Genomic DNA, 22,860 nt, shown 5'->3' on the forward strand with positions numbered 1-22,860 from the left:
GAATAAGCCGCCCATTATTTAGAAATTATTTTGAAATAACGGAATTGCTGTGTAGACGCTCGCATAGTTATTTTGAAATAACAGCCATTATTCCAAAATACTACAGTGCCAAGTCATACCTGAAGGTGTCCACTATGTGTATAAGGGATAAGTGGGAGACCAAAACTCCCTTTGCGTACGTCTACACTTGCACCCTATTCCAAAATAGGGATGCAAATGTAGGTGACCAAAATTGCTAATGAAGCCAGGATTTAACTATCCCGTGCTTCATTAGCATAATCACGTCAGGGCGCCATTTTGAAATCGCATTATTTCGAAATAAAACACCCCGTTTAGCAGCGTTATTTCGAGAGAAAACCCTTCTCTCAAAATAACTTTCATTCCTCATACAATGAGGTTTACCAGTTATTTCGAGAGAAGGGTTTTCTCTCAAAATAACGCTGCTACACGGGGTGTTTTATTTCCAAATAATGCGATTTCAAAATGGCACCCAGATGCGATTATGCTAATGAAGCACGGGACATTTAAATCCCGGCTTCATTAGCAATTTCGGTCGCCTACATTTGCATCCCTATTTCGGAATAGGGCACAAGTGTAGACATACCCTTTAATGGGTTTATACCTCACATCAGGGCCCTGGGCTCTGGGTCCTGATATGATCAATTTGAAAGGTCTTGTCCATGTGGAACCTATCAAATATACATTGGATGGCGCTATGAAAAAAATGGCTGGTTGCAGGTATAATACCTCATGATAGTAAAGAATATCAGAAACTAGTGATCCCCAAAATGATAGACCCAGAAGAGCTCAAGGATATAGGGAATTGGAAGCCTCTTGCCATCAGGTCCATCACGCTGTGGATTTTCAAGTATGCTGAAGTCCAGGCTGGTTAATGTGTGCTCATTAAATGAGAAATTCAAGGATTTATTGTGGCACCTGGCTGCTCAAAAACCTGACTGTTCTGTTTAGCAGGCAAAGGAGGACAAAAGCCCATGGGAATTGTATTTATAGAAATAACCAAGGAATTCAGTTCAGTGTCCCATGATCACATCATCTGGGTGCTTCAGGGAGAGACCTGGACCATGGTGAACATCATTAATGACTCCTTTTGGAATAATCATACCTGTATGAAAGTGGAGAAGGAGCTCATACCTCCCATCAGTATCAAAGTCGGATCAAACAAGGGAGCCCCATGTTAGCGCTGCTAATTAACCTAGCTCTTGACCCCCAGATAAGCAATGCTAGAAAGGCTGGTAGAATATTCTCGCACAGAAAGTGACAGCTCTCGCCTTTGCAGATCTTTTGCTCCTGCTCAGTGACTTGTGGGGAGGCAAGAACAAGATCTCTGATATTCTGGATTCCTTTTGCAGCCTGAAGAGGCAAGCCAGAAAATGCCACAGATTCTTCCTGAGCACAACTCACAACTTGCACATTGTCAACAACTGTGAAGCCTGGAAGATGGGCTGAATGTGATAATACCAGGTGTGTCAGAGAAATATGTTGGTAAAAAGGTTGATCTATGAATTGCATTATTCAAAGCTGCACTGTCTGACAAACTTGACACCTGGCTTAAAAGGACTGATAGAACCTATCTCAAGCCTTTGTAAAAACTGACATGCTGAATAGCTATGGCATCTCTAAGGTTATCTATCCAGCAGATCCATGCCAACTGTAAGAGAAATCTGCTATCTTCCCTCAAAAACAGCATTAGGAGGTGACTACTTTCTTCCACTATTTGATCTGAGGAAGTGGGTCTGGCCCACGAAAGCTCATCATCTAATAAACCATCTTGTTAGTCTTTAAAGTGCTACATTGTCCTGCATTTTGCTTCAACTACCCCAGACTAACACTGCTACATTTCTAGCATTAGGAGGGGCATCTTCCACTGGCCAACGCCCGCAATAATGCCAGATCCAGGGATGGAGCTATCAAGCAATTGCTTAGAACTGCATGCTCCAGAGATGAGATGTTTTCAAGCATTGCATTGTCTAGTAGTATCGAGGAGAAATTCAGCAGACTGTGGCTGGCAGCTTGTGAGACTGAAAAGGCCGAACCTGTGATATAGACCAAACTCTGTTCTTTAACAATATCAGAATACCAGTCCTTTAGCCATTATATGATTGGGAGATGCTGGCTCTCAGTCCCCTGTCCCAGTAAATGGGGTCAAACATTTTTGTAATGACCTAGTCATTGATTGGATCAGGAAACACGAGTTTCACAGCACCAGTTCCCAGTGCATTTAAAATTGGGAGTGAATATGTGCCTTAGGAATATGCTGCTATGTAGATGGGCCCTTAGTGAAGTACAGATGCTATTTAATGGTCTGAAGTAGGGGTGGGCAACCTAAGGTCCAGAGGCCAGATCTAGCCCCTAGCTTGCCTGGATTTGGCCCTTCACTGGGGAGCCCACACTAGAGCTCCAGCCCCCCACTTTCCCTCAACCCGTTCCGTGGGGCTGGTGCACCAGCGCCAGCTCCCTGCTGTGGGGGGAGGAGCCCCAAGCTGGTGCCAGGCAAGCCAGAGCTGGATCCATACACAGCTGCACCCTCTCCCCTCAGCTGCTGCAGTAAAGTGCTGCCTGGAGGCTTTCCCCCCACAAAATCTACTAGCCCAGGCCCCGGTGTGCAAGAGCGAATATCTTTCTGATTCTCAGTCAGAGGCCCTGTCAGTGAGGTGGTTGGTTTGGTTTTGTTTGTTTGTTGCTTCTCCCTATTGTGCAGCCCCCAACTGATTTTTCTATGGTCAGCAGCCCCTGACCCAAAAAAGATTCCCTGCCCCGATTAAGGAATCTAAAACCCAGGCCAGCAGAGCTGCCAGAGAGTTAGCATCTCCCAACTGCCACCTAGCAGCAGTTATGACCACTCTGTACTCCACAGCTCACCTCTGAGAGCTGTAGCAGCCCCACAGCTCCTATCTGACTCCTAGCTCTGTACCGGGGTAGGGAACCTTTTTTGGGTCGGGGGCCACTGACCCACAGAAAAATCAATCGGGGGTGCACACAAGTGAGAAACAAAACAAAAACAAAAAAACAAACAACCCCTCCCCTCACTGATGTGGCCCCCAACTGAGAAGAAGAAAGACACTCCCCACATTCCCCTCCCACACCAGAGCCTAGGAGGCAGATAAACTAGATTTTGTGTGTTCCAGCCCTGCAGTGGGACAGTGGGGGGCTGGAGCACCAGTGCCAGCTCCCCAGGGCTGAGGGGGACTGTAAGCCTTGGGGGCTAGATCCAAGCAAGTTAGGGGCTGCATTCAGCCCCTGGGCCTGAGGTTCCCCACTCGTGCTCTGTAACAACTTCAAAACTGATCCTGAAAGTGTCCAGGCAATAGTGTGGTAACACAGATGTCCTAAAGAGGAGCCAAGGAGGATAGAAATCTCCTGTGGACCAGAAGGGCAAAAACTCATTTGGTTCTTGAGTTTAAGTATGAATACAGACTGTGAAAGCAGGGCTTCATGATTCTTCTGACTTCTGGGGTTTCAAGCAGGAGGTGTCATAAAAGTTACCACGGAGATAACTGGCTTGTGCTGGCCGCATATTCTTAGCAACACAGTATTTTGAGCCTTCTGTTGGTTCTTCCTAACATTGTGAGTAAAATTTACAACTGTTGGATTACTCACCCACTATCAGGGAATGCAAGCTAGGTTCAGACTACCAGGGGACAGGTTAGTTTTACTCTACTGATAATGTGTAATTACAATAGTGATCCTGCTCTGTACGAGAGGTTTGACATTTGGCATGTGCTCTTGTCTGAGCAGCTAATGGGGGGAAGCTATTATCTGTGGGACTATTAATTAATGTCTCTAAATCAGAATTCTCCCTAAACACAGCAGTATTATAGAGACTTGACAGGACCTGAATAGCCAACCATGCTCTCTGTGGGAGTAGGATATGGTGCAGAGAGCCATTTGTGCCAGAACGAGTGTGACAGAAAGGAATCACTTCTCTCAGGGTACACCACACACTCATGAGGATCCTGGTGCTGACCTAGTCATAGATAACCTGATTCTGGGTCACAGTTTTGTGAGCAGCACTTCCCTCACTGTATTCTATTGAAATTCAGCCTTTGACACACAAAAAATTGTCTCAACTAGAAAAAGATAGCCTTTTGGTAATTATTAGTGACAAAGCCTAAAAATAACAATTGGTTCCAAAAGAAATAGATTGGCACAAGCCAATTCTTAAATTTTAATAAGCTAAGTGATCTTGAAAACAAAAAGAAAGGTTTTTTTCTCTCTCAAAAGTTTACAGTAATCCATACCAGCTGGAAATCCTTCCAACTAGGACCCATCTTGCTGGTTCCAAAAGAGTCCTTTGTTCTTGGAAGCACTTTTGCTGTCATGAGCAAAGATGTAGGGGGGGGGGGGGGGAGAAATTATTTGTGTGTTTTCCAGTCTTCTGCCTTTTCCCGATTTAGAGGACTACTCTCAGCCAGGGTGCAGACAAGACAGTCCCCTATATACATGAAATTCAAAACATTTCATAGGTCCTCCCTCCCCCACACCTAAATTTCTTGTTTACACTTTGGCTGTGTCTAGACTGGCAAGTTTTTCTGCAAAAGCAGCTACTTTTGCGGAAAAACTTGCCAGCTGTCTAAACTGGCTGCTTGAATTTCCGCAAGAACACTCACTTCCTACTGTCTGATATCAGTGCTTCTTGCGGAAATACTATGCTGCTCCCATTCGTGCAAAAGTCCTTTTGCGCAGAAGGGCCAGTGTAGACAGCTCAGATTTGTTTTGTGCAAAAAAGCCCCGATCGCGAAAATGGCAATCGGGGCTTTTTTGCGCAAAAGCGCGTCTAGATTGGCACGGACGCTTTTCCACAAAAAGTGCTTTTGCATAAAAGCGTCCGTGCCAATCTAGACGCTCTTTTCCGCAAATGCTTTTAACGGAAAACTTTTCCGTTAAAAGCATTTGGGGAAAATCATGCCAGTCTAGATGTAGCCCTTCTGTATACATGAAGTTTGAGCTCTCTTGGCGATTACATGTAAATTATTTACAGTTTCACTTGCAGGCAAATACTTGTTTCAGCAGCGAATATATTTCTAACCTGTGGTCAGTCCTTTGTTGTCTCTGAGGAGCTAGTCTGTGATCGTGCCCCACAATTACAAAGTATTCTATTATCAAATTTAGTAAAATATCACAGCTTAAAACTAGGGATATTAAACTGGATTTTAAGTAATGAGTAACCACTGAGGTTATACACGGGGTGCAGCTCTGTAGGAACCAATGTATGCGGCAAGTTGGCTTTTAAGCTGGCTCCCTGTGTGTACCAGGAGCTCAGGTGTGACCGTGAAGGTTAACTGATGAGCCCGGGCTCATTGGTTAATCATGTACAGTTACACTTTCACATCCCTGCTTTAAACCCTGTGCTGTTAACTATATCAGAGTGATGAGCATGGCTACAAGGTGTCATATATGGGGTACACTGGGACACCCCAACGCAGAGACCTACCTTTAGGAAAACCTCGTGAGCTGCAGGCCTAAGCTTAGCATGGGACCCTCTCCTCTCAGTAACCCTACCCCTAGCCTGGAGAGCCCTGGGGGACCCCAAGGGGCCTGCAGCCTGACTCTAGCCCTAGTGCAGGGGCAGGGAACCTGAGGCTTGCTGGATCCAGCCCGAGGCTGGGGGCTCCCGCTCAGCACTGGGGAGCCGAGCTGGCATCTCAGCCCCCCGCCGTGGCCGGAGCGCACAATCTACCGCCCGGGCTCTGTGCGAGGGGCATGGGGGGGGGGGGCTCCTCGGTGGGGCGCTGGCTGAGCGCGACCCCCCGGGATTTGTCTGTGGGTCGACCCCCCCCCTTAGTGCTTGCAGCTGCGCAGCCCTAATCCTAGCGCGGGGGCCCTGAGCCAGGCGGGGCTCGCCCCTCAGCATCCAGCCCCGCGCCGGGCCCAGCCTCGTGGCCCAATGGCCCGGCCCGGGGGCGGGGCGCTGCCGGCGGCGGAAGGGCGGGCGGAGCCGGGCGGCGCTTCCGTGCCCTGCTGGAGGAGCCGGCCGGGCCCCGCTCCCCGCGGTAAGTGCCCCCAGGCCGGGCCCGCTTCCCCGGCATCGCTGGGCCCCGGCCCGCCGGGGTGGGGCTTGCGGGTCCGGAGGAGAGGTGGGGGGCTGAGAGGAGGCGCTTGGGGCGGGGGGAGTGAGGAGCGGAGAGTAAGGAAGTGGGGGGGGGGGCTGAGAGGGGGGTGGGGGTGAAGAAAAGCGGCAGGGGGACTGAAGAGTGGGGGGGTGAAGGAAATGGGGTGGGGGGGACTGAGGAGTGGGGGGGGGGGGACTAAGGAAGTGGGGTGGGGGGGACTGAGAGGGGGTTTGGGGGAAGGAAGAGGGGCAGGAGGACTCAGGAGTAAGGAAGTGGGGTGGGGGACTGAGAGGAGGGGTCTGGGGGGGAAGGAAGAGGGGCAGGAGGACTCAGGAGTAAGGAAGTGGGGTGGGGGGGACTGAGAGGAGGGGTCTGGGGGGAAGGAAGAGGGGCAGGAGGACTCAGGAGTAAGGAAGTGGGGTGGGGGGGACTGAGAGGAGGGGTCTGGGGGGAAGGAAGAGGGGCAGGAGGACTCAGGAGTAAGGAAGTGGGGTGGGGGGGACTGAGAGGAGGGGTCTGGGGGGAAGGAAGAGGGGCAGGAGGACTCAGGAGTAAGGAAGTGGGGTGGGGGGGACTGAGAGGAGGGGTTTGGGGGGGAAGGAAGAGGGGCAGGAGGACTCAGGAGTAAGGAAGTGGGGTGGGGGGGACTGAGAGGAGGGGTTTGGGGGGAAGGAAGAGGGGCAGGAGGACTCAGGAGTAAGGAAGTGGGGTGGGGGGACTGAGAGGAGGGTTTGGGGGGAAGGAAGAGGGGCAGGAGGACTCAGGAGTAAGGAAGTGGGGTGGGGGGGACTGAGAGGAGGGGTTTGGGGGGGAAGGAAGAGGGGCAGGAGGACTCAGGAGTAAGGAAGTGGGGTGGGGGGACTGAGAGGAGGGGTCTGGGGGGAAGGAAGAGGGGCAGGAGGACTCAGGAGTAAGGAAGTGGGGTGGGGGGGACTGAGAGGAGGGGTCTGGGGGGAAGGAAGAGGGGCAGGAGGACTCAGGAGTAAGGAAGTGGGGTGGGGGGGACTGAGAGGAGGGGTCTGGGGGGAAGGAAGAGGGGCAGGAGGACTCAGGAGTAAGGAAGTGGGGTGGGGGGGACTGAGAGGAGGGGTCTGGGGGGAAGGAAGAGGGGCAGGAGGACTCAGGAGTAAGGAAGTGGGGTGGGGGACTGAGAGGAGGAGTTTGGGGGGAAGGGAGAGGGGCAGGAGGACTCAGGAGTAAGGAAGTGGGGTGGGGGACTGAGAGGAGGGGTCTGGGGGGAAGGAAGAGGGGCAGGAGGACTCAGGAGTAAGGAAGTGGGGTGGGGGGGACTGAGAGGAGGGGCTTGGGGGGAAGGAAGAGGGGCCATGGGCTGCCAGGGGAGGGAGTGGGGATTCAGGAAGGGATTGGTTGTTCTAAGCAGGGAGACCCAGGCTACTGGTCCCCTTGAAAAGAGCCCCATCCCCCCACAGTCCGCCCTTCTGCTGACAAGTAACCCTTGGTGGCTTCTGCCCTTCTTTGTAGGGAGTAGCCAGCCCCACGGCTGTTTAGGGTAGGCCACCGGCCGCCTTGCTGTCTTGGCCCTTCAGTCTGAGGTTCCAAGGTCCAAGGCTGTGGGTGAGGGGCTGAGGTCACTGTGCTTGGCTGGAAAGCCATTATCTCCTTACTTGGCTGTATGCTCTGGGGCATCAAGGAGTAGAGGGTGGAACTAGGGCAGGTCCCATTCCAAGGGGATGGCTGGGCTGATCTCCCTGCTCCAGGTACTGTAAACTTTAGGGATCCAGTGCCACTCAGGTGTGGCCCAGCCATCATGACGACAGGAGTCTGGAGAAGCCAAACCGAGCGAGTGGCTCATGGCCATCCCGTGAGCCAGGTCACAGCTCCACTCTCTCAAATTTGGTCCAGTCAGGAGCCCGGGGCCTAACCTGAGCAGTGCCGCAACCCCAGAGTTTGCAGTGCCCAGAGTGGAGAGCCAAGCTAGCCAGCCCCACAGCACAGGAGCTGCCACTGTGGGGCAAGTGCCAGGCCAGACCCTGCTGAAACCACCCCAGGCCACTCTCCTCCCCCTGCCCCCCAGGACTATTTACTGGGTCATGACAGGCCATAAACATTGATAAATGGGTCCTGAGCCCCAAAAGGTTGAGAACCACTGGCCTATATAACCTCAGCGTTATGTTCTTCCTCCCCTAACTTTTACTGAGAGCTGTGTAGGAGGGTGGCAAACACGGCTGTAAAATTAGGGAAGTTTGTCATTTTCTTAGCAGAGAGGCCTACGCTTGGGGATTTGAACTCTAATTTCACCACATTAGGTATACCCTTCCCTCCCAAGTTGCACTGTCAGAGCATCGCCCAGGGTGGAAGCAATGAATACATTCCTTCCGGAGCCAATCACACCAGCTCTAGACCCCTCCCCAAAGCATGGGGCCCAGAGTGATGGCCTCAATTTGCTGTATCCAACGGACGGCGCTGCTGTCAATATGAAAAGCTTGCTCCATTGCTGACTGTGCTATACTCGTCTGGGTAACAAACACTGTCTCACTCTGTATGGCGGTCGCTCTCCAGAACCAAATTTAAACAAAAAACAAAAGTGAAATTCTTTCTTTGGTGCTTGCAGCAATTTGAGCGTTATGACTTTCTCATGAAGACATCAGCAGTCTAATCCTGTTGGCTCACTTCTGTCCCTATCGCTGCATTTTACATTCTGAGAGATTCTTCTCTTCCTTTACAGGCCCTTATTGACAGCTTCCGCAGAAGTTCTTCCTGCAAGACGGATATTTTCTCAGAGATTTGAATTAAAAAGGACACTGAAATCTCTGAAAAGTTAACATGGACTTACTGGAAGGTGCATGTGGAGGTGACCAAAGATGCACCGAGGCTGAATATGAGCGGATCTTTTAAGTGATTGTGGAATAATTTGTGATTAACGACTGATTGATTAATGTGATCAGAGAAAGTGATATGCAAGTCCAGTCGGAACAATAGGAAGAGAATCTTAGATGCTGCATAAATCAAACCATTTGTTTTCAAGAAGGTTTTAATGAGGTCTTTAGGTGGTTGGTGGAAATGGACTCACCTGTGTGAATGCTATATGTGGAGCTACATGTCTCAAAGCCTTCTGTCTGTGTGGGGCGTTGGTGTCTAAAGAGAGGAAGTCACACAGAAGACGACTATGGAGAAAATGGCCAGGGTTACCACCGCCCTTGGTGGTAACACCATCACTGGGCGTACCATGTTCTGTCACCTGGATGCCCCTGCTAATGCCATCAGTGTGTGTCGTGATGCTGCTCAGGTAGTGGTAGCTGGCCGCAACATCTTCAAGATCTATTCGATAGATGAAGATCAGTTTGTGGAGAAGCTAAACTTGCGCGTTGGCCGCAAGCCATCCCTGAACTTCAGTTGTGCTGACGTGGTGTGGCATCAAATGGATGAGAACCTGCTGGCCACAGCGGCTACCAATGGGGTGGTCGTGACGTGGAATCTTGGGAAGCCATCTCGTAACAAACAGGACCAGCTGTTCACTGAACACAAGCGGACAGTTAACAAAGTGTGCTTCCATCCTACCGAGGTGCATATGCTCCTCAGTGGCTCCCAGGATGGCTACATGAAATGCTTCGACCTACGCAAGAAAGACTCTGTCAGCACCTTCTCTGGTAAGGGCCATGCTGGCATAGACTGCCTAGTGTAAATTCAGTGTAAGCCAAGAGATGGAGGATTTCTTCCAATGTAGTAATGCCATCTCCCCACACTGTTAGCTGCTGTGACAGAAGAGTGCATCTGTCAGTATAGTTGTGTCTCCACGGTGGGTTTTTGTCTGCATAGCTTTGTCACTAGGGCTGTGGTTTTCTCACATTCCTAACCAACATAGCTATGCCAAATACGTTCTAAGTTTAGACTAGGGATTTGATAGGTTAACCAAGGATGGCTCACCTTAACGGATGATGCTTACCGGTTCTGGTTAACTGGTGGGGCTGGAGCAGCTCCCCACCTGTCATGGGCAGGGGGCTGCTCCAGCCATGTAGCGCTCAATGTGGACAGGTCGGAGCTCTAACCCGGTTGGAGCAGCCCCTGTCCGCGACAAGCCTGAGAATGTTGCAGGCAGGAGCTTCTCTGGAGCCCTTGTCGAGGCGGGGGAAGGGGACCTCTCTAGCCCAAATAGGCTGGTGCTGCCTCCCATCAGCCTCCTCTTTAATTAACCAGTTAAACATCACATTTAACTGGTTAACCAATTATTCAGGACTTTGTATCCCTAGTTTAGATCGAGCCTCAGTCTTGGGCCCAGTTGGACAGTAGACTGTGCATTAGGGTGAGGGATGTTAGCCATCGGGTAATTGAATAGGTGTGTAACTGCATGAAATCATAGCAATTATATGACTATTCAATAGACCCCAGGGTTGGGAGCCAGTGTGCTCCCAGCCCCACTCCCGGGGAGCCCCCTGCCACCCCGCACTGCTGCCTATCAGAGGGGAGGTGAGCGGAGCCAGTTTAAAAACCAGCTTCCCTCACAGTCTGGATGCCTGCTGCCCTGCACTAATATAGAGGCAGCAGCATGGGGAGACAGTAGCCCCTGTCCATGGGGGAGCTGAGCTCCCCACGAACAGAGGCTGCTCTGCGGGAGCTCAGACCCCCTGTGGACAGGGGCTAATGCTACAAAGCAGCCTATGTCTCCAGGGAGCTTGGAACCCAACCCCCACCTCACCCCTACCTCCTCCTCCTCGGCTTATTCGTTAATCATATAGTCAGCTGCTTGTTGATATCCCTAATTAGGATGCTTATTGCATATGCTGCAGACTGGAGTTGTCAATTTCATCTTAAATGGGGAGAAATGCCAAACAATCCCGTGTGTCCCAGGCCTTTGTCCCTCTGATCTCTGTGTTGCGTTGTGGTAAAGATTTACCGTACCTCTTCTGGGGTTCTGATGAGCCAATCAAGGTATCAGGGGACCAAGTCTCTGCTAGTGGGACTTCTAGTCTGTAGCAGCCAGTGTTGTAAGTGCTTGTCATTGTCATAGCCAACATGTAGAACTGCATTAGTTGCGTGAGTTGTTGGGGGAAAGGGTTATCTACTTTCCCTTTTCCCCAAATCATACCCTCTTCCCGCCCACATCCCAACTCAGTTGCCAGTATCTGGTGCCTTAAATTCTAGTATCAAGCAGTGGTTTTGATGATACAGATCCTAACTGGGTAGGAGAGATGCAGAGGGATTTGCAGAGCGAGTAGGACAAAAAAAGTGTGATGGACAGGTGCTGGATTGACAGCTCTGATGTTGTCTATTTATGGACTTTGTAGGGCAGAGGCAGTGCCGGCTTTGCAAAGGAAGCTGTTCTGAACAAGGGTAGCCAGTGCTGTCTCTTGAGCATTAGTACAGGTGATTTCTGCATTTCCTATAGCCAGGGCGCACTGCTGCTGAGTCCAGGAGTGAATCAGGTTGGCCTGCCATTGGCAATTTATTCTAGACCCAGTCTAGCCAATAGCATTACCACCAGGGGAATGATTTTGTTGAGGCCCTGTGGGATCCGATCTACATTCCTCTCGTCCCTCAGGCCAGTCGGAAAGTGTGCGCGATGTACAGTTTAGCATCCGTGATTACTTCACCTTTGCTGCAACCTTTGAGAATGGGAACGTACAGCTGTGGGACATCCGCCGGCCGGACCGCTATGAGAGGATGTTCACGGCTCACAATGGGCCTGTTTTCTGCTGTGACTGGCATCCAGAGGACAGGTATGTGCTACGCTGATTGCCTCAGTTGAGCCCTGCATGTGGCAATCACTCTGTCTTGTGAGAGCACTCCTGAGGGGGTAAGGTCACACAGTGGTTCTGTGAAAACTGTCTGGGGAGGGGCAGAAAACTTAATAGCTACATGACCCTCTCCTGAATAATGGAAGGAGCAGCATGGAATATAAATCAAGTCACTCCTGCTGCTCTGTAGGGTAGCCAGCAGTAACTAGTAAACCAGAAGTTTGCTGGAACTGGGCAGTATCGGGACTGTCCAGTGTGTTTCACCAACTTGATCAGCTCAGGGAGTGAGAGACTTGGAGCTGTGTTAAAACAGCTTTCTCGTGGGCCAGGCACGTTTGCCATCCTGCCATTAGATTTAAACAGATTCCTTGAGGGGAAAAGTCAGATTTCCTAGTAAATAATTAATTTATACTGAAAAATATTGCATGCAGCTTGTGGACCGTATACAGCTTCTTGAAACTCTTGGCCTGTCTCATGCTGGGGAGCGAGGTTCACACGCTGAGGGAAGCACAAAAAACACCCCAGTTAGTCTTTGTGTCCACTGCTTTTATTTGCGAGAGTAGAGGGACTGGAAGCCTCTCTCATTTTCACTGACTGAAATGCAGAGGAAAACAATGAAATTTTCTCAACCAGGGGCTGGAGGACCCTACCTAATCTGAATAAAGTGGAAGATGTGGCATCCTCCCTTTTATTCGGATGCAGGCGTAGTCTGTGGGAACTCCGGGTCCCAGCATGCACTGTTCCCCAGAGTGGGAGTTGGCGTTCTGGTGAGAGATGCCTCTAAGCTAAAAGAGAAGGTACCCAAGGTCTGTGCTTGTTTAGTGCCAGATGGCTGGCAAGCAGCACTCTGACCTCCTCTAGCTTAAACAGCATGCATAAAAAGCCAGTAATCCAAGATCTACTTGCAGGACGTTTCTCCAGTTAAGTTTCTACTTGCTCCTTTCTCCCTGCTGCCAGGGGCTGGCTGGCGACAGGGGGCCGAGATAAGATGGTGAAGGTCTGGGACATGAACACCAACCGGGCCAAAGAGATCTACTGCGTGCAAACCATAGCTTCCGTGGCCAGGGTCAAGTGGCGGCCAGAGTGCAAGCACCACATCGCCACCTGCTCCATGATGGTGGACCACAACATCTACGTGTGGGATGTGCGGCGCCCCTTCATCCCGTCTGCCATGTTCGAAGAGCACAAGGACGTCACCACGGGTATTGTGTGGCGCCACCTCCATGATCCCTACTTCCTCCTCTCGGGCTCCAAGGACAGCACCCTCTACCAGCACATCTTCAAGGATGCCAGCCAGCCCATCGACAGGGCCAACCCTGAGGGCCTGTGCTACAGCCTCTTTGGGGACCTGGCCTTTGCAGCCAAAGAGAGCCTGATCTCCTCCGATTCCAACCGCAAGCCCTACATTGGTGACAGGCGGCATCCCATCTTCTTCAAGCGCAAGCTGGACCCCACGGAGCAGTTCGAGTACATCTCTTCCTCCAGTGCCCTGATTGTCTTTGAGACAGACCTCGAGAGTGGCAGCATGGATTGGTTTGTGAGAACAGCCAAGCAGTATGTGCTGGCAGGGAGACCCCTGGCAGAGCTATGTGACCACAACGCCAAGGTAGCCAAAGAGCTCGACCGTGACCAGGTACATGCAACATGCTAACAGGGAAGGGGGAGACAGGCTCTTTATCATCACGATCTTCTAGCCAAGCCGGCTGGCATAGGAAGCCTTGATCATATGTAGAGCCAGATGCCGTAAACACAAACTGTGGGGATGCAGATTAGGGGGGCTGCAGAGTAGGGATGTAAGCGACGAGTCGACTATCCGATAAGGATAAGTTTATTGGATGGTTGAATAGTTCTTCGACTAGTCGCTTCCCCCCGCCTTGCTGTCTCTATCAGAGGCAGCAAGGGGGGAGAGCTGGAGCTGGTGCTGGAGGGAGCCGACTGAAAAGCCAGTTTTCCCCCAGCACTATGTCCACAAGGAACAGGAGAAGCAGAGGGGTAGTGGGGACCAGGCATGAGCCAGGATAGATGATTCCTGCCTCACACTGGGTCCCCCCTGCTGCACTCCAGCCTTTTAAATGTATTAAGAGCCAACAGGGTATTAAGAGCCATCTTGTAGCCACAGCTTTTCTGGTTTTTCTCTTCTCCCTTTGGCTCCGTCATGTCTACTTCCCCTGTAGACTAGGAATGTAAAATCCTGTTTAGTTAACTGATTAACAACAGGCTCTTAATACGTTTAAAAAGGAGAGATGCAGCATCTGGGACTGGGTGCAAGGCGGGAATCAGCTGAGGACATAACAATCTTCAGATATGTCAAGGGCTGGTGCAAAGAGGCCAGTAATTGATTATTCTCTATGGCCACTGAAGGTAGAACAAAAAGGAATGGGTTTAATCTGCAGTAAGGGAGATTTAGGTTTCCCCTAAGGATACCTAAGTACAGGTCACCAAGGCAGCTTGTGGAATCCCTGGCACTGGAGGCTTTTAAGAACAGGTTGGACGAATACCTGTCGGGGTGACCTAGGTGTACTTGGTCCCATCTCAGTGCAGGGGGCTGGACTAGGTGAGCTCTTGAGGTCCCTTCCAGCCCTACGTTTCTATGTTCTAGGCTCAATAGCTGATAATGCCCTGAGTATGGAAGCTGGGCTAGTGCTGGGAAATGACTTGGAAACGTAGTTTGCCCAAGGGCTAAACTTTCTGTTGCTTCTCTTTTCCTTTCTTTTGCGAAATGTGACATGTTCCTACCCCTGCTCCCGCCACGGGCAGGAATGCACTGTCGTCAGTGTGCACCTAGCCCCTGCCAGTCGGGGGCTGACTTCCATCTTGTAGCCACAGCTTGTCTGTTTTTTCTCCTCTCCCTTGGCTCTGTCATGTCTACTTCCCCTGTAGACAAGGGATGTAAAATCCCATTTAGTAAACTGATTAACAGCCCCCACTGGTTATCCATAACAGGTAAACATCGCCCATTAAGAGTGGTGCTTACCAGTTAACCATTCACATCCCTGTCGCCATTAAGGGTGATGCTAACCAGTTAACCATTCACATCCCTACATTAGACCTCTCTCTCTCTCCTGCTGCCTGCTCGAGTACAGAGTGTCCCTTGGTGCAGTGGGGCTAACCTTGCTCCCGTACAGAGGAGCAAAATGAAACAGATAAGGAGCGGTGGCACTGGCAGGACTTGGCAATCTCATGTGCAAGGAGATCTGAAAGGATTTGTTTGTGACAAATAACCCCAGATACAGCCCTGGATCCCAGCCCCCAGAACACAAGGGGAGCTCTGATCCAGACCCAGACCCAGACCCAGACCTGAGCTTGCCCTTCCCATGTAGTCTGTCGGTGTACAGGCATCCTGGTGTTCCCTGCGTTGCTGCCCGTTCTGTTCCCTGAGAGGGCGGGAAAGGTCTAGGGAACATTGTAGGGTGGCTAGAAACTACATTACAGCAGGTCCGCTCCAGTGAGGGATGCTCCTGCCCCATGCTTTCCGCTTTATGTTCCAGAAACCAACTTTCTCATGCTGTTGCCTTGGTTGATGGACAGTGGTGACAACCTAACACTTCCCCTCTTCCCTTCTCTCTCCCTGGGGCCAGGTTGCCCAGACTTGGACAATGCTCCGAATTATTTACTCCAGCCCTGGCACTGTGCCCTCTACTAATCTGAACCACAGCCTGGGGAAGAGCAGCGCCTCCCTCCCACTCATGAACAGGTGAGTGGTCCACTCAGGGCTTCCCCAGACATGGCCGTGCTGAGGGAAGTAGATGGGCAGGCCTGCCCTGCGCTGCGAGAGATGTGGGAACTGTGCTGTGTGATAGGGAAGGGGGAACCGCTCCGGAGATGGCCTCTTACACCACGTCAGAGTCACTGCAGAGGAGCTGGCCACTCCCACGGATCTAACTCAGAAGGACCTTCCCGGGGGGCCGGCTCCTTTGTTCCCATCTGTCAAAAGCAGAGAGGCAGCGGCTGCTGCGGCAGCGTCTATTGGAGTGAGAAAGAAATAAGGGCTAATGTGGGCTTGGCTTCCTTCCCAGCTTTAACCTGAAGGACATGCCGTCTGGGCTAGGCAGCGAGTCCAGACTGGAGCGCAGCAAAGGAGAGAGCCGGTCCGAAAACATCCTGATGGATTCCTCCTCCACCTTAATCAACAATGATGGTAACGTTCAACTGCTGGGCCCAGGGACTGGCTCTGTCACAAGAGTCCAAAATGCTCAGTGTGGGGTGCAGTCCAGTCAGGGAGGGGTGAAGTCACTGCCTGCTGTGTAACCCTGGATGCCTCAGACGCTTTGCGACTGTAACTCCCTGCCTGGGACATTCACAGTCAGCAAAAAGCATGACCCAGCATGTCAGAAAGCATGGCAACACACCAGTCACACTCCCGCTCTATTGGCCCTGGTTAACAACTTGCAGCGTGGCCCTGCCTCCTCCCAGCATTGCTGGCCTGCAGCTACCCTCAACTAGGGAGGTAAAATCCAGCTTAAAATGTTAATCAGTTAAACTATATGTTTAACTGGTTAACAAACCTGCTGCCTTGTGCCATGGGTAGGGGGCCGCTGGAGCAGCCCCCTCTCTGTGGTATGGCCCAGCTGGGCTAGAACAGCCCCCTTTGCCCAAGGCACATTGGGGGTAGGGGCTGCTCCAGCCCAGCTGGCTACCGGTTACCGTTAAGCATCACCCTTACTGGGTAACCGATTATCTGTTTAAATGCCTACTCCTAACGGTGCTAGTCTGTCCACTTACTGCTCTGATCCTATGACTTTGAACCTGCCAGCCAGCCAGCCAGCCGTTATCACACTCTTGGTTATTGCTAGCAGGTGACACCACCTCTGCATTGCACTGTGACCCCATCGTCCTGTTGAGATGCGGTTCTAGATCCCGTTAGCATTGTCTCTCCTGGGGAACTCTGTCCCAACACCAGCCAAATCCCGGTGGATTTGGTCAGTGAACATGCAGATGTCCACAAATCGCTGGCCCAGGTCTCTGAGGTTGGAGTCTGTCACCCTGGAATGCGGGGAGGATTGTTGGGATGGGACAGTGGTTAGAGCAGAGAACTGGGAGCTGGGATTACTGGCTTCTTGGCCCAGTCCTGTCACCGTGATGTGCGGTGTGACCTTGACACATCATTTCATGCCATCTGTGCCTCAGTTTCCCCATCTGTGGAAGGGACAGTGTTGCTGCCTTCCCTCTATGAAGCTCTTTGTGATTTTTGGATAGAAGATGATTTACCAATGCAAAGCGCTGTGCCTATGCACCCCCTCTCCGCGCGCACACACACACACACTCTGGCCTCTAGGCCAGTTTGCTGAGGGTGAGAGCAGCGGCCATGGCATGTTGGCAGGAGTTTTCTGACCTGTCCTTTCTCTGCTCCTCCTGCCCTTTCCTTGCTGATCTAGAGAACGAGGAGACCGAGGGCAGCGATGTCCCTGCGGATTATATCCTGGGGGACGTGGAGGGGGATGAGGATGAGCTGTACATGATGGACCATGAGAATCCCCATGGTGAGTTTGTGAACGTGTGCAGAGCAGCTCGGTCTCACAGCTGCCTGTGGGCTCGCTGGCACTGGGGAGGATGCCAGGTCCCTCCTTGACTGGTGGTGGTGGTGTGGCCATGTCTGTCGCAGGATATAGGAGAACAAGGCAGGTGATATTAGTGCACCCGCCTTGTCTCTCCTTTATCTGGGACACTAACACCCAAGGGCTTGTCTCCTTGCAGCCGAAGAGCAGGAATACATCCTCCCCCAGGAGGCCTTCCCTCTGCGCCATGAGATAGTGGACAACCCCTCAGCCCTGGACCACTTGCAGGACAAGGCGGATTCTCCTCACGTCAGTGGCAACGAGGCTGAGACCGTGTCCCTGACACCAGTGGAGTCGTTCTCCCTCATCTCCATCTCCCACTCCCTCTACGAGAATCGCCTGCCGCCCGACTTCTTCAACCCCATCGTCCGGGACATGCTCCTCTTCTACGCCGAGCAGGGGGACGTGCAGATGGCCGTGTCCGTGCTCATCGTGCTGGGAGACCGGATCAGGAAAGAGATTGATGAGCAAATGCAGGTACAGTGCTCCTGGAAGGAGGGGCTTCCCAAAGAGAGGCTCCTTGAGCAGAGCTATTGCCATACCCTCTCCCAGCAAACAGAGTTTGGGGACTTGTAATAATCCCTTTTATTTATATGGAGACTGTCATCTCAAAGACCCCCGAGAGCTTTGAAACTCTCCCTATAAGATCCAAAGATTGCGTAACTGATAGCAAAACGCAGTGTACAGCGAAGTCCCACAACAGTGAAAACAAATGCTGTATCCAGTGGATGCTGCGACTGTAATTCTCTAGAGTGGAGCTGGCCCTATCACTGGGGCTAACAACCCATTCCTGCAGAAAGAGCCAGGGTGTCTTTAATGCCTCAGTCCTGCCTCTGGTCAGAGAGGCATTCTCTTATTAGCAGCATAGTACCTGCTTCCTGGCACACCGGCACAATACCAGCTTGAAGGGAGGAGAGACACCTGCTGCATCAGCAGTGCCCTAAGGTTTTCCTTTCCTCCTTCTGAGTGCTGACCTGGCCTGGCTCTTTTGCCTTACGAGACATGACATGCTCCCAGCTGGAGGGAGCAGCGTGGCTACAGGCCTGTGTAGCTGCTCCAGACTAGCTTGGTATATTCATTTGGGTTTGTCATGGCTCAGTCACCCAACCTGACACACTGCGTGCAGAGATGGGGGGGCCAGCTAGCAGAATAAACACTGCAAAACCTGTTTCTGAGATTCCCAGAGACAACTTATTCAATCTCAGTCCCCCTGAGATCCAAAAGGACAAGACTGGTTCTGTGCTGCCACCACCCAAGTGATGAAAAGAAAATACAAAATAAAAACCCTTTTCCAGGGAGAGAGATCAGCTGGGAATCTCCTCCCCTAAGGTAAAGCTCTCCCCACTGCTCCCAAGCTCCGTTTTGCTTGGAGCTGAGAAAACAGAGGGAATCCACAGACAACAATGGACTCTACCCTTGTAACTAGGCACTTAATCCTAAGGACACCACAATCAACCAATACCGGTTAATTAAAATAAAAATAAAACTTTTATCATCAAAAACAAAACTACTGTTGCAAGCATAGTAAATTGGCCAGGTGGTAAATAGCCACAATTGACATAGACTCAGGGAAAGTCCCTGGGCTGTAATCCTTAGTTACACAAGAGAAAAACAATTAGCCAGCTCAGACATGATTTCCAAACCTCCAAACAAGGAAAACAATAAACCCTAATGGACTATCTAAACTTACACATTTCAGGAAGTCTGTTCTTGGAGAGAGAAGCGTCTCCCATCTCCCTCAATACCTGGGAGAAACTACTCTGATCTCAAACAAAGGAGAGAGGAGAAAAAACCCTGTTTTCCCATTTGAAATTCCTACCTGCATTTTTATTGGCTGATTGCCTGAAAAAAAACCCACCACACACCCACCTTTGCTAGGTACCTGAGTTAACCCCCTTAGTCACCGGGTGTTGCTCAGCTCTCCTGATCATGCCAGGGTTTATGAAAACACAGCTCTTCAGAGCTCTAAGTGCAGTACAGTTCACCTATAACTTGCCATTCAACAACTCCACTTGCTTGAAAGAAGGTCCAAGGACTGAGCTTCTATCTTGTCAACCCTCTTGGAGAAGCTGGGGCAGACTTGGCAATGAGCAAACTCAGGCTCTGTTGGACTGGTGGGGAAGAAATCCCAGAGTCAAGGGCTGTCCCCTGACAGCCTGCCCCAGCCAGATGTATCTGTTGGCTCTGAGCTGTAGCACCCCAGCTATTCCCAACTTGGGGAGAATGTGGTCCTATGATGCCTTTAGAGCTCGAACTCCACACCTGGACTGGCAGCTAACTGGAAGCTGATGCTGACACACTGTCAGAGATGCTAACCAGACAGGCACCAGCCAAAGTGGGGGAGTCTCAGGTACAGAGAAGTGACAAAGGCCTGGACAGCTGTAAGGAAGCCCATGTAGAGAGGAACAAAAACCAGGACTATGTAGCACTTTAAAGACTAACAAGATGGTTTATTAGGTGATGAGCTTTTGTGGGCCAGACCCACTTCAGATCAAATTGTGGAAGAAAATAGGCATAATTTGATCTGAGGAAGTGGGTCTGGCCCACAAAAGCTCATCACCTAATAAACCATCTTGTTAGTCTTTAAAGTGCTACATTGTCCTGGTTTTTGTTTCAGCTAGACCAGACTAACACGGCTACATCTCTATTACTAGTCCACATAGAGTGGGACACTCCAAACACAGACGGGAGGAGGTGTTCCTCATCCATTAACTGAAAGGGAGGTGGTGGGTGTTGGTCATGAGTCTGGCCTGATAACCTGCTCCCACACTGCTTGGGAGCACTCTCCTGGAGAATTATCAGCAAACACATAGTAAGACCAAGCCACTGTAAATGAATAAGAAATAATGTTTCCATCTGCAAGGTCCCACTGAGTTGATCCTGTGGACTATGAGCTAAGAATTTCTAGGGAGCAGAGTGACTCATGCTTTTGGCTTTAGTAGGCTGGTGGCAGCAGAGATCAGATCTTTGGAGCTGGTACCATCCCAGCTAACTCTGTGTGCTGTAGAATAACCAGGAAATATTTTACAGTGGTTCTCAGCCTGCAGCCCAGCAACCACTTAGCATGCAGCTGCAGGCCATGTGACAGCCTTGGGTAATATTGAATGCAGCCCATCAGGGTAAACAGGTTGAGGGCCACTGAGCTAAGTGGTGTGCCTTTCTGGAGGCGATCTAACCTGAGTCGCAGGGAGGGGGCTTGGGTTCAGTAGCTTTGTTCACACACCCTGATGTGAACCAAGGCTAACGTAGGTGTGTGCCCACTCCCCCAGGAGCACTGGTACACCTCCTATATCGACCTGCTACAGCGCTTCCAGCTCTGGAATGTCTCCAATGAGGTGATCAAACTGAGCACGTGCAGAGGCATCAACTGCCTCAACCAGGCCTCCACCACCCTGCACATCAACTGCAGCAACTGCAAGCGGCCAATGAGCAACAAGGGCTGGATCTGTGACAGGTGAGATGCCATAGGGTAGAAGGGGGGTTGGGGTAGATGCCTTTGTTTTGCAGGGTTTGTCTGTAGGTAGCTAATTACCTTGAAATAACATCATGCTCAGTCCTGTTTCCTTTATCTAGTACCACCTAGAGGCCCCAGTAGGGCTCACCCCATTGTGCATACACCTACAAAGAGAGGGCCTGCCTGCCTTGAAGAGCTCACCTTAATAAACCAGACACAAGGGGGAGGGAAAACAGACTGAGAGGTGCAATGATTTGTCCAAGGTCACACAGCTGGCCAATGGCAGTGCTGGGACTAGAAGCCAGGTCCCCCAGCACTTTGAGAACTGTCCTAACACTGAACCACCCTGAAGCATGGAAATACATTCTGCTGTTGGTGATCCCTTGAGATCACTCAGGAGCTGTGCTGATTCTGAATGGTAAATAGTCTTCTACGCCCAGCCTGACTGAGTTAAAGCTTCCGCTCCATAATGCTACTGCTTCTTTGTAAGCAGTTTAATTTGTAGTTGATTTCGTTGCTGTGAGGAACCCAACATCGGGCCACAATGTTATATTTTTCCTGCTTTCTTGGGTTTCTGGTTTATAAACTCCTTGCCTTGTGCAAGCAAGGGCAGCTGACACTGAAGGAGTTGTCATTTTGAGGAGTAGGCAGGAATTGACAGCTCACTCCCTGAGGAGGCTGCATTGTGTGGATGGGTTCCCTGATCCAGCTGGTGCGTGCTAGGGTTTGAGAGCCCCAGGGTGCTTTCTCTGCAGCTGATTGACCTGTAATCTTCTTTCTTTGGGCCAGGTGTCGGCAGTGTGCCAGCACGTGTGCTGTGTGCCATCATGTGGTGAAGGGCCTCTTTGTGTGGTGCCAGGGCTGCAGTCACGGTGGCCATCTGCAGCACATCATGAAGTGGCTAGAGACCAGTTCACACTGTCCAGCAGGCTGCGGCCATCTCTGTGAATATACCTGAACTGATAGGAACCAACCCTCAACTGATGTGAGGTACGATTCAGTCTCTGACCTGACTGACCATGGTTGAATGGAGGTTTTGGAGTCACAGCAGCTTGTCAGGAGAGTCTGTCTTGGATTTGACAGCGGAGGCCCCTCTTGCAGTGTGCGTTATCCTTGAACAGGAGAGTGAGTCAGGCTCCTCCATGGTGCTTAAAATACAGCGAAGCCTACACCATCCAAGAGCCTTTCTGGGTGGCTTTTCCTACTCATTGTCTTCTATTTATTTTTGACTAGAGTGTAAATAATTGTTTGTATTAAAGAGAACAATATTGTGTAAACATAGGTCTTTGTAAACTGATCTAATGAGTAAGACAGTCTGAGCCGGACTCTGAGCTACAACTTGACTTTTATACTAAATAAAAAAAACAAAGCCTCAGCGAGTCCCTGGTTTGTGTGCAGTTGCCCACATGTGAATATATCCAAGAACCCTGTTTTGTCCAGCTCTGGCTGCATGTGCATAGCATGTAGTCTGGTTCTTGTGGAAAGAGGTTTAATAATGGCTCCTGACCGCAGTCTAATAGGCAATTCTTGGAAAAGAGAGTTATTAACCCAGTTCCCCATCCAGCCTCTACATGCTGAGATTAAGGTAACTGCAGTCTCCTCTGGAAAAGAAAAGCACACAGTCATGCTTCATAATGAATAGGGCACCAGCCTCTGGAGACTAGGGACAATTCTGATTAAGTCACTAATTCACCTGTGATTTCAGATGAACATCCTCTTGTTCCTGGGGAATCCAGAGGGCTGAGATTGATGTCTTGGGGTGAGCAGAATCCACTTAGTCCCAGAGCTAGGCATCAGGACCCTTAATCCATCCTCGTGCACCTTCTTAGACAAGTCACTTAACTTCTCCAATTGTTAAATGGACCTAATGCATCACATGACTTCTAAAGGCAATGCTGAAACAGTGCTTTGAAAATGACGACAGCTCTAAAGGCCCCCAAATGGGCTTGAATAGGGGAGGGCTGGCATCTCTTCAGGGCAGGTCCTACCCTCACACGTGTACTACCTGTCCAATGGGCACCACATGACCCTCTCTCTGTAGTGTGGCCACTGGCACAGCATAGACACCTACTCTTCTTGTCTGAGAC

The 22,860-nt window shown here is 50.9% G+C and overlaps 1 protein-coding gene across 1 annotated transcript; it reads left to right on the plus strand.

Annotated features, from left to right (window-relative positions):
• Nucleotides 1–5,862: 5,862 nt before the first annotated feature.
• Nucleotides 5,863–22,148, plus strand: WDR24 (WD repeat domain 24). The gene is made up of 10 exons (XM_075899200.2): nt 5,863–6,011; nt 8,758–9,679; nt 11,569–11,746; nt 12,722–13,397; nt 15,343–15,458; nt 15,781–15,902; nt 17,140–17,244; nt 17,459–17,796; nt 20,589–20,773; nt 21,563–22,148. The coding sequence occupies exons 2-10, from the start codon at nt 9,199–9,201 to the stop codon at nt 21,729–21,731; spliced, it is 2,370 nt and encodes a 789-aa protein (XP_075755315.1). The 5' UTR covers nt 5,863–6,011; nt 8,758–9,198; the 3' UTR covers nt 21,732–22,148.
• The last annotated feature ends 712 nt before the right edge of the window (nt 22,149–22,860 follow it).

Source organism: Pelodiscus sinensis, chromosome 15 (genome assembly GCF_052426305.1).
Source record: "Pelodiscus sinensis isolate ZL-2025 chromosome 15, ASM5242630v1, whole genome shotgun sequence".
Lineage (NCBI taxonomy): Eukaryota > Metazoa > Chordata > Testudines > Trionychidae > Pelodiscus > Pelodiscus sinensis.

Bases quoted from the DNA above. Each gene is read 5' to 3' on its own strand.
- WDR24 (XM_075899200.2), top strand. From the start codon at position 9,199: ATGGAGAAAATGGCCAGGGTTACCACCGCCCTTGGTGGTAACACCATC. The intron at 11,747-12,721 runs GTATGTGCTACG...CCCTGCTGCCAG, and splicing joins GACTGGCATCCAGAGGACAG to GGGCTGGCTGGCGACAGGGG. The intron at 13,398-15,342 runs GTACATGCAACA...CCCTGGGGCCAG, and splicing joins AAGAGCTCGACCGTGACCAG to GTTGCCCAGACTTGGACAAT.